The 18,142-nt window shown below is 40.6% G+C and overlaps 1 protein-coding gene across 2 annotated transcripts in view; it reads right to left on the bottom strand.

Moving 5' to 3' along the window:
• Positions 1-18,142, bottom strand: part of myo1ea (myosin IEa) — an 89,287-nt gene that overhangs the window by 62,271 nt on the left and 8,874 nt on the right. For both annotated transcript variants that reach the window (XM_080730561.1, XM_080730560.1), the window contains exon 2: positions 1,004-1,147. In XM_080730561.1, coding sequence (XP_080586687.1) covers positions 1,004-1,147 — 144 coding nt within the window. The remainder of the gene's footprint in view (positions 1-1,003; positions 1,148-18,142) is intronic.

Here is an 18,142-nt window from a genome sequence, read left to right on the forward strand (position 1 = left end):
GCAGCTCAAAAAGCTGCTACTCGTGTCAAATAAAGCTGGTATTGAGGGTTCCCTGACCCACAGGCCAATACATTTGTGGTTGGAGGTAGACTGGTGTTATTGCAATTTGCTGCCCGCAGCAGTCAAAGGATTGACTCAGTCAGTGTTCAAGTCTGAAACTGCCTGTGTTCATTAAGCTCCTAATTCAAAAACATGCTGAAAGAAAACAGATGGCATTGAAGCAATGCTCTACACCTCTATACATTTCTATCTTGTACAATCACCCAGTCATGAGATATACGATATGAATCAATACCACGATTGTTTCAAACTTTTGCCTCAGTTAATTTATGATTAATGAACGTCAACGACTATATGAAAATAAATAAATAGTGAAAATAACTGATCTACAAGGTCACAACATAATTGCGATGCATCGCATTGTGGGCTTGTAGATCGGCATTCTGGCAAACCATCGTCAAATAAAAGGGAACGTCCACTCTGTCTGTTCCTCTTCCTTTCATGCGTAGCTATCAGAGTCTGTTTGTCTCGAGAGATTAGTAGATCGGTGACTGTTACACCACCATTGTACAACAAAGTGTAACACAGGATTAAGTGGTTAATCAGACAATCTATTGGATTTTTTTCTAATCGTTCATTGATATACATGGGGAAAAAAATAAATAAATATATATATATATATATATATATATATATATATATATATATATATATATATATTCACCAAAGATCAAAACAGAGCGAATAGGATTAGCATTCATTCCAGCCTGAGGGGATCAGGAGTCAGGGCTCCGGCCATTGACACAGCAGGGTCTCTCCCCCCCTCCCAGCACATGGCCCAGACTCCACCTCAAACACTAGTCTATTACTCAGAGCTACGATGACACTATGAATGACCATTCAGCTATTCCGGGAATAGCAGCGAGTGCGGAGGGACTCAGCTATTCCTCGCCAGGGTGTGAACCAGTGGGGAACTGAACTGGGGATGTGAGCAAAAGGATACAAAGATGTAGTCATCCATGTATCTCTTCTTGAGGTTTTCCACGATGGCGTCCTCGTTGATCTTGGTGAGCAGCACCATGTCGTCCACGCCGCTGTGTTTGACATTGTGACTCTGCCAGTGGTACCGGTAGTGGCCCCGGCTCCCCTGCAAACACACACACACACACAACACACAACTGTGAGTTCACAAGCAAACACAATGGCATGGCCTAAAGCACAGGTCTTCAACGTTTTCAGGCCAAGGACCCCTTAGTTGAGAGGGAGATGAAGCAGGGACCCCCACAACATGTTAATAGATTCTCTATAGTTTCATCCATTGACAACACAATCATCTGTGTAACCACTTGAACCGTCAATGATTAAAAAAAATGTACCTTTCACTCTGTACTTAGTCAGCTCTTTTTCCCCTCTACACCAAAGCTCTTTGCCAAAAATAGCCGATCTACAAGCTCACAAGGCCTCACAGCGCAAGGCGTTGTGAGCTTGTAGATCAATTTGGAGGACCCCCTGTAGTAACTCTGGGGACCCCCTAGGTGTTCCGGACCCCCTGTTGAAGACCCCTGGCCTAAAGGCTAACGTATACTTCACTACACACACCTTAGTGCTGTATAATACGTTTACATTATTTTACAACTTTTGCAACAATTTGCAGGCAACAGGGATGCCAGGTTGAAAGTCGTTAATTAGCCTTAAACAAGATTCACAAGACATCACGATCAGTTCAGAATGAAGCATGTTTTTAAAACTCCCGACCCGTTGTTTGGGAACCACTGCTCCAGAGGGCTGAGGTCACTCAGTGAGTCAGCGTCATCTGGCTACTGTGTTCAACGGAGCACAATGTTCTGATGAGGTGTGAGTCTCTTTCTCCTGGCTGGAGAACCAATCAGAGCCACAGGACCGGACTGGTCCAAAGCATTAGTCAACACTGGACACAACAACATGACGTCATTTAACTCCTCACTTGCTGACTCTTCTGTGAGCAAGCCAGGAAGAAGAGAGGGTCTAGCGCAGTGGTTTTCAACCCTTTTCATATCAAGGTACATTATTTATTGGGCATCTGAGCCGTGGACCACAATTCGATGTCATTTATCCTCTCGGACACAAAACATAGAATATTTTTGTTGGATAGGATTTTGCCCACAATTCCATGCTGTATTGATGTTGGTACAATAGGAGAGATAACAGGCAAACGTTGATCAAAATAAATACAAAATGATCTACATTCTCTAATTGCGTAGACTTCTTGTAAATTAAGTAATGCAGATGTTTAACAATAATTAACTTTTGAGAGTGTAAAATGAAACCAAATAGTTTCATTTTACACTCTCAAAAGTTAAAGATCTATAGGGGTCCATTTGGTTACCAACTCTCCATCATTTAGCTGGGTCCACCCGGAACCCCCTCAAGGACCACTGGTGGTCCCCGGAGCACTGGTTGAGAACCACTGGTCTAGCACTTTCAACCTGGCCTCGCTAGGTTGGCCTAGTCATTATATTGAGTAAGTAAAGATCTTCAGAAATATTACAGCATACCGCATCACGATCAGCTGTTTTTGCTGCGTAACACACCATTGCACAACAAAGTAGAAAATATTCATTCAATAAACCACCTCTACAAAAAAGGTTCCCTGCTTTCTTATTTAAATACAATTTATAAGAAGGTATGGCATTTCTACTACATTAGACAAGCTCGCTGTCCTGAGTTCGAGAGACAAGTGTCGGAACCAGGGTGTTATATCTGTTTGGAATTGCCAAAGCAAGCAATTATACGTTTGTTTACAACTGGATGCTGGAGCAATAATGAGCCAGTGGGATTATTACACAAATATTTTTTACAAAAAATAATAATCAAATCAGAACAGCCGCAGAAGCCTGGACAACGAGACAACGTATTGAATAATAATAATAATATTAAAACTTGAACTGTAACAAAAGCAACAACAAAAAATAGGGAAATTCTTTTTTTAACTATGACGTGTTTCAATAGCTGTGTGGACTATCACTTAGGCTTTTGAAGATGCTGAGAAGAAGTATTTTACAGATCGCAAAGTTAGAAATGATCCACACCTCAAATTCCTTAGCCTATATCATAGCCGTGAGTCATTAAGTGGTAACCATCACTCCACAAATTAAAAAGCGTGATTAAAACCAAAGAACACAGTAGTCTTTACACATGAGTCAGTTAGCCAAAACAGCAAAGGGCAAAACCATAATGATAATTATTGTAGGAACATTAAGCAATATCACAGTGCAAAAGTGGCATGTTGATGCCAAGCCAACAGTAATTAATGTGTACAAAATCAAGGAGTCCCATTTGCTCCACCAATGAGGCTGTAATATTCTCAAGCGTGTCTGTTTTTTCACAAACCACTCACTTTATAGACTCAGTCATAGCCTGTGACATGGTAAAGAATGTTAATTGCTTCTCAGACTAATTGTATGGGCATTTTCACTCAGGAGGCAAGCAGACAATAATTGCTTACTTATTTTTCCAGGTGGAACCCATTATGTTGTACAACTCTTTTTGGACCAGATGAGGGACGTTTTTTTCCTTTTATTTCAGTGTGAATGTGTGTTACAAGTTGATGCCATTCTCAAACTTCAACCTCCTATAGTACAATGAATGAATGAAGAGGATGGAGGAACATCTGGGGGGATATCAAGAATCATCTCTCTCTCTCTCTCTCTCTCTCTCTCTCTCACACACACACACACTCACACACACACACACACATACTAAAATACCAAGTGATAAGGTAATGAGAAGGTCTTGCTAAAGCAAAAGTCTGACTAAAGAATTTACTAGGGATGCTCCATTTGCGATTTTTGGGGCAGATACCGATCACCAATCAACTGGAATCAGTATTTGCCGATACCAACATTCCCGATCACAGTGTCAAATCCATAAATTGACATTGTATATTAAAAGTATAAACATTACGAGATTTCAGGCTAATCATCAAACAATAACGTGCCTAATCTGTATTCTGTGGGGGGAGGGAAGTGGAGCAGCTGGGCTAATGTGTAAATGTTATCTGTAAGTACGACTGTTTTTTGTTTGTTTGATTGTTTTTTTTTTTTTTTTGTGCGTGTGTATTTGTGCATTCTTGTTCCTTTGTTTTTCTTTTTCTGTATAAAATTGCTTGTGATATTGTATTGTACAAAGTTTTCTAAAGATATGTTCAGCATCTCTTCAAATGTGAATGTTAAAAACTGAAAGCAATAAAAAGTATTAATCACAAAAAAAAAGGAGATTTCAGGCTGAGGTTCTTTAGTATCCAATTCAACTTGTAGGAGTTGAAGCTGAGGTTACATTCAGTTCCACAGATAAAATAGCTGAAAAAAAAAAGTGAAAATAGCTGATCTAGCTTGTAGATCGGCAAAGTCGATAGAGGCAAAGCCGATACCGATCAAAGCGATAAAGGCATTATCGGCCGGTCGTGATCACTCAGCGATCAATCGGCACGTCTCTAAAATTTACAATGCATACGGAAAGGTTCTGCAGCAGTATTTCCAGGGCTAATCTCACAAACCGCTGGACGCCTGGACCGATCAGCACCAAACTCTGGAGTCATTATGTCACAGATCTGTTATAGATGACTGACATCACAGGCTGGCCACATGAAGTCCAAGATCCAAGATATTGGAGCCCCACCCTTATTATGCGGATCCCGAGATCCACATGGTTCAATTATTTGTTTATTTATTTCATTTCACAAAATGCACACCTTAATTAAATATACTATTATTTAAACAACAATTCAGACTTTATAGGTCGTTGGTTCACCACGTGCCTTAGATTACACTAATGCTAGGAATTCTGTAGAAGGGATTTAGAATAATAAACCCACTCCAACAGCATACAAATCCTTACCATGTAATCCTTCAGAAAATGCTTTGTGTTCATTAATCACATGAACCTATTATATAGCATTGCCCTCACTGGGGGCGAACCTATTGCGCTTGTAGATCTGGTATTTTTGACGAAGGGGCGATCTTCGTCAAAAATACCAGATCTACGAGCGCACAACACATGATCACAATGCGACATTGATCGGCTACTTTCAGCATAGATATTTTGGTGGGGAAAAGGAAGGGGCCTAGTATAAACCCCTGGGGACCCGGACTATAGTATATGGGCTTTTAAGTGGTTAATGTTTACCTTATCCTCTGAGGAACTGACTTAATCTAACTATGCCATAATTCTGCACCCCGTGTATCCTACCAAATAACTGCTAGAACTGTACTATATTTCACAAATTCTCTCTTGTGTTTTCTTTATTTAGGCGGTTAACAGTTCATACCGTCCCCCGGACGGCACTTCCTTATTACAGCCAACCCTTTCTTGGATGAAATCGTTTATTCAAATAACAAAAGTGAAGCAAGCATCGAGGCCAACTAGCAAACGAAAACATTTTGGGCACGCTAAATATACCCTCTCCCTGCTCTGCTTGTGATTCAAGAGGGAGAGGTTGTTAGCCGGAAACATGGGAGGTTGTTTTGTTTTGTCTTAACCCTTATTTAACCAGCCAAGCAGCCTGAGAGCACTTTATTACTGACACCAAAGCAGCAGGGGACAGGGAGGGTGACATACACACTGACGGCTGGAACATGCCTTGATGCAACCACAGTCTTCTACTATTGTTTTGTTTTTTTCGACATTTACAAACAATTATCATTTTTCAAAAATATCCGATCTACAACCTCAGTCAGATTGTATTTTTTTGCTACTTATAAAAACAGCAGTTGTTGAGGGACTGAAGAACCCATTCAGTCAGTCAGTGAGTGCAAATTGCAAAACCAAACAGCAGCAACACACAGCATCACAGTGACTAAATTACCGGTAATGAATTGTATCAGTAATAATACTGTGGAATTGTAATTATGTAATAGTGTGTACATAGTTACATAATGACCAGGCATTACAGAATGCTTGTTAGGAATAGCTTAAATTATAATTATCATACTGTAGATAGTGGCTCCTGAACCAGAGGTGAGAAGTGTCAACCCAACATTAAAGGGATATTCCACTTTCAACAGGGAGCAGTGGTAGGGCTTCTCTCCACATACACACCCATTGTAACTTCAAACTCCAGTTTAACCAGGTTAGATTCATTAAAAACACACATTATTTTTTCTGGAGACTAATTTTACCCTCCTAATACGTGAGCAGGCCGTGTTTTTTCGATAACTTTTTTCATTTATTTGTAATAATTATTTGGAAAAATGGAAAAAATGAAAAACAAAAAAATAATTATTAAAAATAAATGAAAAATGTTATCGAAAAAACACGGCCTGCTCACATATTAGGAGGGTAGTATGAGTCACCAGAAAAAATAATGTGTGTTTTTAATGAATCTATCGTGGTTAAAATGAAGTTTGAAGTTACAATGGGTGTGTGTGGGGAGAGGCCCTGTGCCTGGAGGGCCTGGTAACATTTACATCAAATATCTAAATATTCAATCAAGCTAATTAAAAACTGTTCAGGGTGTTCATAAAAGCCTGATTAGATGATATAATTACCAAAAGTTTTTTTGAAAGTGAAATACCCCTTTAAGCTGGTTGTGTACAGGCATTAGGTTAGAGATGGTCAAGTTTAGGTATGTGGTTCAAAAGGCTGTTTAGGCAGTAGGTTAGATATTAATGAGTTTAGGTATAAGTTTAAAGGAGAATTCGAGAGTAGCCTTTTTCTCTTTTCTTTTTCTTGTCTGATTATATCCCAGAACGAGTGGTACAGGTGAATCTTTTCATAAATCCACCGCAGCTCTGAGCGTGAGCGGTGGGGTTTAGCGGTAAATCACTTACTTTATCGCTCAGAAATACAAAGTGACAGTGTGCCGCTCTCCCCATTTCCTGTCAGTCTACTGTCCTATCAATAAAGGCATAAAAGCCCAAAACCCCAAGAAAATAAATACAAAACATTTTTATAATTTTCATAATAACTTAAATCTCTCCACAGTGTTTGTGTATCAAATGGGCCAACAGGGACTTTGGATGAAATAACGGGTGAAATCTCGTTTTGCGAGACTTCCGGAAGTACAAACACTGTGGAGAGATTTAAGTTATTATGAACAACAGATCTCTACAACGCTCGGAGCTGCGGTTATGATTATATTCACCTGTACCACTCGCTCTGGGATATAATAACATCAGCTTAAAGGAGTAGTTCACCCCCAAAATGACTTTTTTCCTATTGATTACTCATGCCATGGAGAGTAGAGTTCAATAATATTTTTAGTTTTTTGTCACATTCCTAAGACATAAATGTGATAACAATAAATGTACCCCCATTCATTTCGGATGGTGACCCGTTTCGAAACGGGTCACCATCCAGAATCAATGGGGGTAAATTTACTCAAATCAAATTTTTGTCTTAGGAATGTGACAAAAACCAAAAAATATTATTGAACTGTACTCTCCATGGCATGAGTAATCAATAGAAAAAAAGTCATTTTGGGGGTGAACTACTCCTTTAAGGTAAGAAAAAGGCTACTCTGGAATTGTCCTTTAAAAATGTCTGTGTTTAGGCAGTAGGCTAGAGAGGGTTAAGTTTAACAGTGTTGTTTCAGGTAGAAATCTTGTATCTCCACATTTCAGCTTTTTGTTTCGTAAATGGATGCCCTACTTAACTCATTTAGTGCCACCCCTTTCACCACTAGAGGGCGCCCAGTGGCCATAGAAAATCCCATAGAGATATGCTGGTATATGCAGAAGCCCTGCAGCCATGACTTGCCTGAACACTTTCCTTTGTGCATGTACAGGACGAGGATGAAGTTAGCTTGAAGTTAGCTATTGGCTACCAAGCATTTTAGAAGCCTTATTTTCGTCAACTTAGCCATGATTAAACCTTGCACACCTCATGCATGCAGTGATGTTAATAGGTTTTCAAAGTAATGGGTCCCGGGACCCACAGGTGGTCATTCGAATGAGTCCCAGAAAAAAATTATGGGTCCCCAATTTGGGTCCCCATTTTATTTATTTTTTGCATTGTGAGCTTTTAGATCGGCTATTTATATTTGCCTCTATCTTATATTATTTTACAATTAGGCTAATGTTTGGACATTTTTGATAGTATAGTTTTAGCTTGTTGATTACTTTGGTGCATTAATGGTCTTTTTTTCTTTTCTTGGGGTAATAAAAAGGTAACTTATAAGTACAATTTAAGGTACTTTTACTTTACTGGAGTATTTCCAATTTTCATTACTTTTACTTCTACTCCACTACATCTCAGAGGCAAATATTGTACTTATTCCACTACAATTATTTGAAAACTTTACTAGTTACTTTGAAAAGTATAGCCTACATAACCACTTCAGCCATGTCTATTTTCAAAGGATATTATTTGGTAACATGTGATACAGAATAATTGTGCATAATGAGTACTTTTACTTTTAGTCCTAAAGTGTAGCCTATACTTTTACTCAAGTACATTTTGAATTCCGGACTTTAACTTGCAGTAGAAGATACTTTTACTTAAGTAAAACATTTGAGTATACTTCTGTGTATGGAGAGACCACTCGACGTAATACTATGAGAAAGTGGAGCGGCTGTTGTAAATCACAGATAATTAGTTTCTCCGCTTTGAAAATCAGACGTCTTTTTATGACTTAATGAGTTTATGACCCTCTGCCAGCCTCACTGACTGTGCCTCAGAAGAGCAGCCACGGCAGTAGCTTTAGCATGTAGCTAAACGTAGCAGCATCACATCAGAGTGACAGAGAGAGCACGTTCATGCTGCTGCAGTGCAGAGTGCGGTGGCTCCGCTGCATGCAGAAAGAGACAGACAGACGGCAGACAGTTTCTGGCGAGGATATTAATGAAACGAAATGCTGTTTGCGACACGTTCATTCCGCGGGGACCCTGACCGCGACGCTGTTGTTTTGCCAGTGTAGAGACGTCACGTTTCTGCGCCGTCAGTTGCACACGTTCTGTGGGGGAACCCCTTTTGGTGTATCACCTAACATGCTGTGCCACTATGGTCAGAGAGCGGCCCGGTGCTACGCTAAAACTCAGGCACCCATTGAATTCTGTGACCATCTACGGGCACACAGAATGGCGTCGGTGGACGATAGAACGCACTGTTGTTAGTTTTAAGACTGTTTTAAGACTTTCTACGCGGATTTCATTTGTGTTAAAGTAGGGTTAAGTAGCATGCCTTCACCCATGAATAATGGTGGCGTCTGTGGACTTTTTAAAATATTTTTTTTTTCGCGACGTGGTAAATTATTTTAACGTGGACTCCAATGGAGGCGATGCGTCCGTGGGACCCCAGGGCAATGACGTGAATGCGTCTCTAGGCAACGTGAATGCGTCAGAGACGCGGGACGCGCACGTAATGACGTCACTGTGCATGGGAAAAAAACAGAGAAGAATGAGCTCTAAAAAATCCAATGCAATCTGTTCACAGCTTTCAAACAAAAAAATCCGATTGGAAATCCGTTCAGGCATTCTTGAGATAATCGCCATTATGTTTTACATGTTATGTAAACAAACATGGCTGCCCTGTATGTTAGATGGGGTTGTATGGGGGTGGAACATGCAAAATCGCGATTGAAATCATGTTCACTAGATTTGATGGGGTCCAAAAAAAAAAATTCAAAAAAAAAATTTCAATTTTTTTTTTTTTTTTTTTTTATATCCCGAACTAGTTTGGGATAGGCACTCTGGGATGCGATAATATATCCCGAACTAATTCGGGATAGGCACTCAATGAGTTAATCATACAATAGTTTTGACCAAAAGTAGCTAAATAGCCGATCTACAAGTGATATGACGCAATGTGAGCTTGTAGATCTGTTGTTTTTGCAAAATAAATAATAATAATATTTTAAACTGAAAGTGGTTAGGATGGGAACCCCTTCAATAAATATTTGAAGTTTTTCAGAAAATGTACTGTAGTTCAGGATTTAGAAGGCATTTTTAGAATCGGCCTCAGTCCTAAATGGGTTAAGGTTTTATAAATATTGAACCAATGAAAATTACTGTATTAACAAGAGCTTGTGACTAAATAAGAACTAACTACATAGGAACAATACAGGTTATTTTTTTTCCATTCCTGAAAAGTGACAGTTTTGAACATACAAGGTTTCCACCCGACAGCAACGATGGGTTGGGTGTGGTTCAGGTCAGGTTAGCTAATGAGATTGTGTGACATGAAACTCCCAGATTCTGGGCTTGCAGACATTTTATACAGTTACCGGTTAAGCAACAACAACCATATAGCCAGCACCTCCTGATGAGTTAATCTGTCATTTACCAATATTGGCTGGCAAGAAAAGCTGTTCATTATAAAACCCTCAATCTGAAGTCCTTCTGTTATAACACAGCCAATATTGTTGTTCAGAGTGTATTCATACATTAAGTGTATGTCCTAATTAGCTCTATTAAAATAAATTAAATATCATGATGCTTTCTTCAGCTTTGATATCAATCCGTGCAAAATATCCTGCATCTGACATGTTTGACACTGCCCCACATGTAGCCTACTGTACAAAGGCTCGTGCCGCTCTGCGGCACTAACATTTAATAGCATCGGCTCGCACATAGGCTAAATATCGGCTAGAATGCTATTATTCGTCACATGCAAACTGTCACTATGCAGGCGAGTTATAATAAGATTATAATGCTCATTTGTTAATGACTATTTGGTATGTTAGTGATGACTAGCCCTTACCCGTTCAAAGATATGAGCTCCGAAATGATGTGCAGTGTGTGGGTTATGGGATGTGCACTGTGCACACAGTATATGAGGGATGGAAAGTAACTTTAACTGGTGCTTGCATGATAATATGTTGGAGCATCAATGTAAGAAATACCCGTTTCGTTTAATGGCTAGTTTGGCTACAGAGATACACACACACACACACACACACACACACACACACACACACACACACACACACACACACACACACACACACACACACACACACACACACACACACACACACACACACACACACACACACACACACACACACACACACACACACACACACACACACACACACACAGCTGGTTAAACATGTTGCCTCATGCTAGATGCAGAATAGATAAGCCTCATGCTAGATGCAGAATAGATACATCTTAAAAATGCTAATATACAGCATATGATTTGACAAACGGGCTTCACAGTTATGTCAGGTGTGTTCATATGCTAATGGTGATGCGATTTCAGATCAATTGCTCCAGCCACTGAGGAGAAACGCTGTGACAGACACTCACTCAGACAGACACTCACTCACTCAGACAGACATTCGGAAAATTATATGTTTGATGTTCTTCTTATCTTCCTATATTAACTTATCATTCCTGCCTGAGAGCAACAACAAAACTTGAGAAAGGATGGTCGGGTTTTCAGTAAACTTGGTTATCAGAAGGCTGGCCCAAAGAGATAATTAGGTTTGGTTGTTTGGGTTGAAAAGGTCAAATGTAAAGGTCACAATCAAGGTCAAGGTAGAAATTAAATAATGATTCATCAGCATGTCTCAGAAACAGAGATTAAGAACAAGAGATGTTATGTGGGTGGAGTTTGCACGTCCAAGTAGTTTTCAATGCCATCTTCTCCCCAATGTAGTTGTTCAATGTGTGAACTCACTGCACTGCAGTCCTTGTTACTGTCAACCACCCCTATTGTTGGGTCTAGGGAGGGTGTAGACTCCCATGTGCTTCCTCTGATTCACATGGAGCGTCCAATGACTACTTTTCAAATGACAGCAGCGAGAAGTTTCCACAAGGAGAACATCATGCTCACTTAATGTGGCGACAAGGAGATGCTAAGTGATTGTCTTGAGAAATGGAAGAAAGGCTGACTTAAGGGCTATGCTGCTGGTCTCTGAAAGTGCACACTAATGTCTGTGCATAAGCATAAACACACATGCTCACAGAACAGCAAACACAAGCAAAACACACACTCGGCCTCTCTCCCTCTAGTTCTCTCTCTCTCACACACACACACACTCCCCTGAGAGATAAATGGGAGGACTGGAGAATGTTATCATAGCAGCATCACCATGGAACCAACCTAGACTTGCCTCTCTGAGCCGAGAGCACTGTTTAGCAACATTACAGATAGATAGACTAAGTAATGAGAGACAGTTGATGCAAATACTATTGCATAAAAAGATTTTAAGTTAAAAGAAATGTTTCATACACCAGTGAGTGACACAACTAGAGATATGAAAGAAACATTAAAGAATAGAATACTTGTTTTGCTTTTGTTTTCCCTATAAGGAAAAAAAAAGGTTAAAAGAAATCTCGATCTTACCATCATATGAATGTGACTAAAACATCACATTAGTGAATCCAGAGGAATTTGTGCACCCAGTCCATGAATCCATAAGACCAGGCTTTCCCGTCATGCAAATACCATTACCATATATGGGAGAGTGCTGCGCAGAGCTGAGATCTGGGCACAGGAAATGGCTGGGTTTGATTCAGTATCATAAGCGGCACTTTTCCCCCCATTTCTCTTTCATGCCGTTTCTCCTTTTCCAACCCTAGATTTGACACACAGCCGACCATGTGTTGAGACTATGTTTCTGGGCCGTCCTCTGTGGCAAAGCTGGATAGAAGCCATGAGAATGAATTCCTCTCCCTCCAAAATGAGAAGCAGCAGCAGTAATAAGTCAGCACAAGCCTTCAGTACTCAATGCTGTTACAACTATGTTTACCCACTTAACCCCTATACTGTATACTTCACCCGACGACAAATGGCAAAGATAGCATCACATCTCAATGTCCTGTGAGCCTGTAGATCTGACTTTTTTACTTCCATAAATAGAGATGAAGAAACAATGTGGATCTCAGTCTTCATGTGGCAAGTCTCTGACGTCAGTCATCTAAAACATCAGTCGTCAAACTTTTTAGCCCATGACCCAAAAGAGAAATTACACATTCGCCCGAGATCCAAATCTATAAGCTTACAACACATGGCTTCGTGCCACGTTGAGAGCTTGTAGATTGGCTATTTTGGCTATCCAAATTTGGGCACAATTTCAGCCCGATCAGAGCCCCATTGAATACTATTTAAATACATGAGTGTATGGCCTATTGGCAGCATGCATACAAAGTTTTCTGTTGATCGGTCCAGTGTTTTGTGAGATTAACTCTGAACACACACACACACACACACACACACACACACACACACACACACACACACACACACACACACACACACACACACACACACACACACACACACACACACACACACACACACACACACACACACACACACACACACACACACACACACACACACACACACACACACACGGCTAGTCTCTTGCAGAGGCACGCCATAAAAACAAAAACAAACATGTTTGTATTCAACATGATTATCATGCTGGAAAACAATAGAGTTTATTCACTGCCACACCACCCTGCTTTCTATCAAATCAGATGACATTTCAGTCCCACTCAAGATGCCCAATCCCAAGACTAGCATTTAGCTCCTCTTCTACTCCCTGAATGAGCAACTAGTGGTCAAATAAACAATAATATGATGTTTAAATATGGCTCAGGAGGTGTAAACCCTGCCTGCCCCCAATGCTCTTGTTCTGCATCTCTCCCATACCAAGCTACTGTATGACCATTATGTCATTTTGACCTTGACCTTGGTTGTAACCTTGACATTTTTGTCATAAAAGAAAATCATTTTGAGGATAGAGGGTATGCACACGCATAAAGTGAATGGCAAATCAAGTGGCAAATTGAGTGGCAAGTGGGTGGCAAAGTGAGTTTAGCGTTGTTTAACATTGTTTAATGCAATCAGATAGGACTTTTCTGTTTGGATGTATGGGCTGTCAAGGCCAGAAAGTAGTTTTTTGCCACGCATAACTTCCGGGTATGAAGTTTCATGAAAATCTGCCTATCTTTTTTTTTCTTTTTTTTTTTTCTATAATTTTTATCCCACGATTTTCCAACCCATTTTTCACCCAGTGCCAATTGCCTATGTAATCCTGGGCTCTGCTCTCCCTCTGCCGTGCCTGGGGAGACAACGGACTAACATCATGCTTCCTTCAATGCATGAGTAGTCCAAGTTGTTTCTTTTCACCTGACAGGGGGGATTTCCCCGGGATGGACGTAGCGCGTGGAAGGAACACGTTATTCCAACCAGTTCTTTTCCCCTCCATCAAGCGCCCCGGCTGGTCAGGGGGAGGCATTATTGAGACCAGGATTACTGCATGTTTTTGTGAGGGTATCAACCAGGGGACAGGAGACACGGGGAGAACATGCAAACTCCACACAGAAAGGCCCTATCGCCAACCCCACCTAGGGTGTGGGCGCTGATGACGCGGAGGGAGAAACACACCCCCAGCACCCACAGCGTCCCCCGGCGGGAATCGAACCCAGGACCTTCTAACTGTGAGGCGAAGAACTAACCACTGCGCCACCGTGCCTATCTGGTCTATAGTTTACTTTGGTACCAGTCTACCAGACAGACAGACGGCCAGGAAAGATTACAACACCACACATTGCTGTGGAGTGTGGACAGGGTGGAAATAAGGTGTTGGGTACTAAGGTACATAGCAATGGCAGCCATTCTTATTGTATTAGCGAAGAGTAATACAGTAATTAGATCAAATAAACAGTGTGATCTGACCTTCAAAGGGGTGAATTACCTATATACTAAGCTCAATTAAATTATCATGTTTTTAAACATTGTTTCAACATAAGTTGCAGTGAATGACATCTAAAATGTAGACTGCGATCTACCAAAGCATACACTGAATATGCTTATGCACACAAACTATTGCTCAAGACAGGGGCAATCTCTGCAAATGGCTAGAACTTAATAAGTAAGAATTAGACTGGCAATGTGCTTTAACCACTCATCGAGTAGTACATTTGAGCCAGAAAGAGCTAAAGTACTGACTGTGATACTTGGCCCTTCATCTTGGCAGGACAAGATGAAAGCAAAACAACCAGAAAGAGACAGAGGGATACGGAGAGAAAGAACAATCTCAGTAGACGAGTCAGACCTGAGGTGTCCCAGAAGCTTATAGAGAGTGGGTGGTGGTGTTGGAGGAACACTGACCCACAGTGTGAACACGGTCTGTGCCAGAATCAGACTTCTGAGGAATGGGATATTAATTAGGGTCACAGATACGTACACCAACGTCTTCTGGAAACTTCCAGATGGTACTGGGCCCTCACTAGACCATGGCCACCATGGCAGGCCATACACTGACCTGGGTGCAGGGCAGCATGGAGCAATGCCAGTCATTTAAGCCAAGCCTCAGAAAACTCACCAAGACTAATGAGTGTCTCACCACAGTCAAAACAGCTCTGACCTGGCCTGCGTTGCATAACCAGGCAATAATAGCTTGCCAATAATGAAGAGACAGTGAGTCAAAGCCAGTGGAAACAGTGCTTGCTCGCTACCATCAGATCATGGGAATGGAAATATGAGTTGCATTGACGAAAGCCTTTGACTGTTTTTTTCTGAGAGCCATAAACACCTGCACATTGGGCAGTGTTGAATGCAAATGGACACTAAACCAACCTCACTCCGTCTCAACTTGCTTTTCATAAATTGACTGTGGTGTGGTCACTCGCAATTGGGGCAGCACTATCATCAATAATGCATGGCAACCAGGCATTGTAATCCAGTTACCTGCCCAGCTTCTTATACTGTTACTTATCTGAGACATTTGAGATATAGACAGCTGAAGGTATATTTGATACAAATGAGAATAGAGATATCGTTTTCATAGGACTTTATACCACAAACACTGTGGTCTGTTCTGAGGTCCTAGTGAGGTAGTGCCGGGCCTTCAAGGCAAGGCAGGGCACATACGTATTCCCCAGAGAGACAGAGGACATAATGGCCTTGTGTAAATTGAGAAGGGGGAGTTTTAACAATCTCAGTCTGCATTCTTCGACCTTTCAGAGCAGTAACACATAACGGGCATCCTTATGAAAATACAAATGTCAAACACTGAATTCAAACCGTTTCTGAATCTGAACAGTAAAAATAAATATAGCAATGACTGTTCTTCACAAGGGTTTAAGGCGAAAGACACCTAGACATCTAGACCAGGAAGGTTTTCCAAAACAAAAAATAACATTTGTACTTTAATTGTTCTTCTGTCCAAAGTAAAATGATTAGGCTTGATCAGGATTCATCTATAACATAACAGTATTGGTTTGTTCACTACATGTCGAGAGTTGTGAGAAAACTCTGGTTATTGTCGAGGGTTGTGAGAAAACTCTGGTTACAAAACCAAGAGGTTTTGAGTAGCAACTCTTCCTCCCATGGTCACAGGAGAAGTCAATTGTAAAAGTCAAGCCTAAAGGGCAGGCTACAGCAAGGACTATATACTATTTACTTCCTAGACAACTTCCAGCTGAATGACTGAGTTTTTTTTTGTCCCAGCAGTCATGGCTTATGGTCTGAACTAATTATAAAATGCAAAGAAATACAAATACATTAATACATAATAATAATTAATAATAGATTAAATAAAAAGTAAAACATTTCTGAAACAGTAAAAATATCAGATCCACTGGCTCATGACACATGGTGTCATGACGTGTTGTGAGTTTGTAGAGAGGTGATTTTCTCCACTGACCATACAACAAAGTATGTGGCTGCGCTGAAGAGGTTAAAAGTGTGTCAAAGGACCATTTCTATGCACTTAAGACTTGGACAGGGAGTGCCCTATATATTTTTTTTTATTGTGGGAAAGGTCATTGAAGGTCAAACATTGAGCTAAACTAATTGGAGATTGCCTTTTATATACAGTACACTGCAGTGCCTGAAAACACTGGCGCAAGACCAATTCAGGAGAATGTGCCAAGAACCTTTGCAACATCCAGGATCTAAAAATAGACAGGTTTTAATCTGATGTGGATTTAAAAGAAAGTGGTTACAGGCACGCCGCAGAGTAGCCTATGACGATGAATCATTTAGTATAAGTTGACAATGAACCGTTTCTATTCATTTTACCTGAAACCATCAGGAAACCGCATGAAAAAGTGTGCCCATATACTGGTAGGCAGGCATATATGCAGATCCAGTTGTCCATAACACCGATCCTTTACACCAATACTGATTACATTAGGGATCTCCATATATGGACAAAATACAGACAATGGCAGACAGACAGACAGACAGACAGACAGACAGACAGACAGACAGCTACAGAGCTCTCCGTGGTCATAGGGACACAGACAGACAGACAGGTGCAACTGGTACTCTGACAATGGGTACAACGGGTACAACGGGTATTGCATAGCTGGGAGGTATCCCCAACTTGCAAGATTCCCGGCTTGCATCATTCTCGAGTAGGCCGGACTGGCCGGTGAATGCATTTACCAATGTTATAAGGACAATAAAGAGATTCCTGCCACCATGACACAGACAGGACGTAATTTAGAAAATGGATGGGTTAAAAGCACAGCCTTAATTTTGTAGGTTGATAGTGTAGAGGAAAAAGCATATGCATTTGATGTACAGCATGCTTTCACAGATATTTGAGGGTATGCAAGGTTCCCTCCTCCAAGCTCAGATACCTGGGAAGAGAGGAACCATAAAACCCCACTCCACAGTTTACATTGAGCACCAATTAGTCCTAATGGGAGTCAGTTTAACAGCCCTGTAAATACTGATTGGCCACTAGACATGTTATGTATTACCACTAGTAGGAACACATTGGGCCACCGCTAGTTTACATACAGTCAACTAACTCAAGGGATTCAGATTCAGAATATGACTCAGGGCTGGGCAATAGGACTTCAAACTATTATTTAAACTTTTGCCACAATTAATTTATGAACAATTGTAAAAAAAAAAAGAAAAAAAAGAGAGAAAATAGCAACTCAAGGGCATGTGAATTCAGTTCAGAATACAATCTGACTATAGCGTGATTACTTTGAAAATAGGCAGTTTTTACTGATTTGTTTTGATCTGTCCTTAAAACATTGTTATCGGGAATGGGCAATATATCAATAATATATCGTAATGATCGTGATATGGCTTAAGTGTTGTCTTTTCCTGGTTTTAATCACTTATGCCTTATTTTCAAAAATGTACACCGATATTCAAAAATAGTCAAAGTAAAGCCAATCAACACGCTTATAGCATGTTGCATTGCAATGCGAAGTGAGCATGTAGATCGCTTATTTTAGTT

Source organism: Nannobrachium achirus (assembly GCF_963921795.1).
Source record: "Nannobrachium achirus genome assembly, chromosome: 7".
Lineage (NCBI taxonomy): Eukaryota > Metazoa > Chordata > Actinopteri > Myctophiformes > Myctophidae > Nannobrachium > Nannobrachium achirus.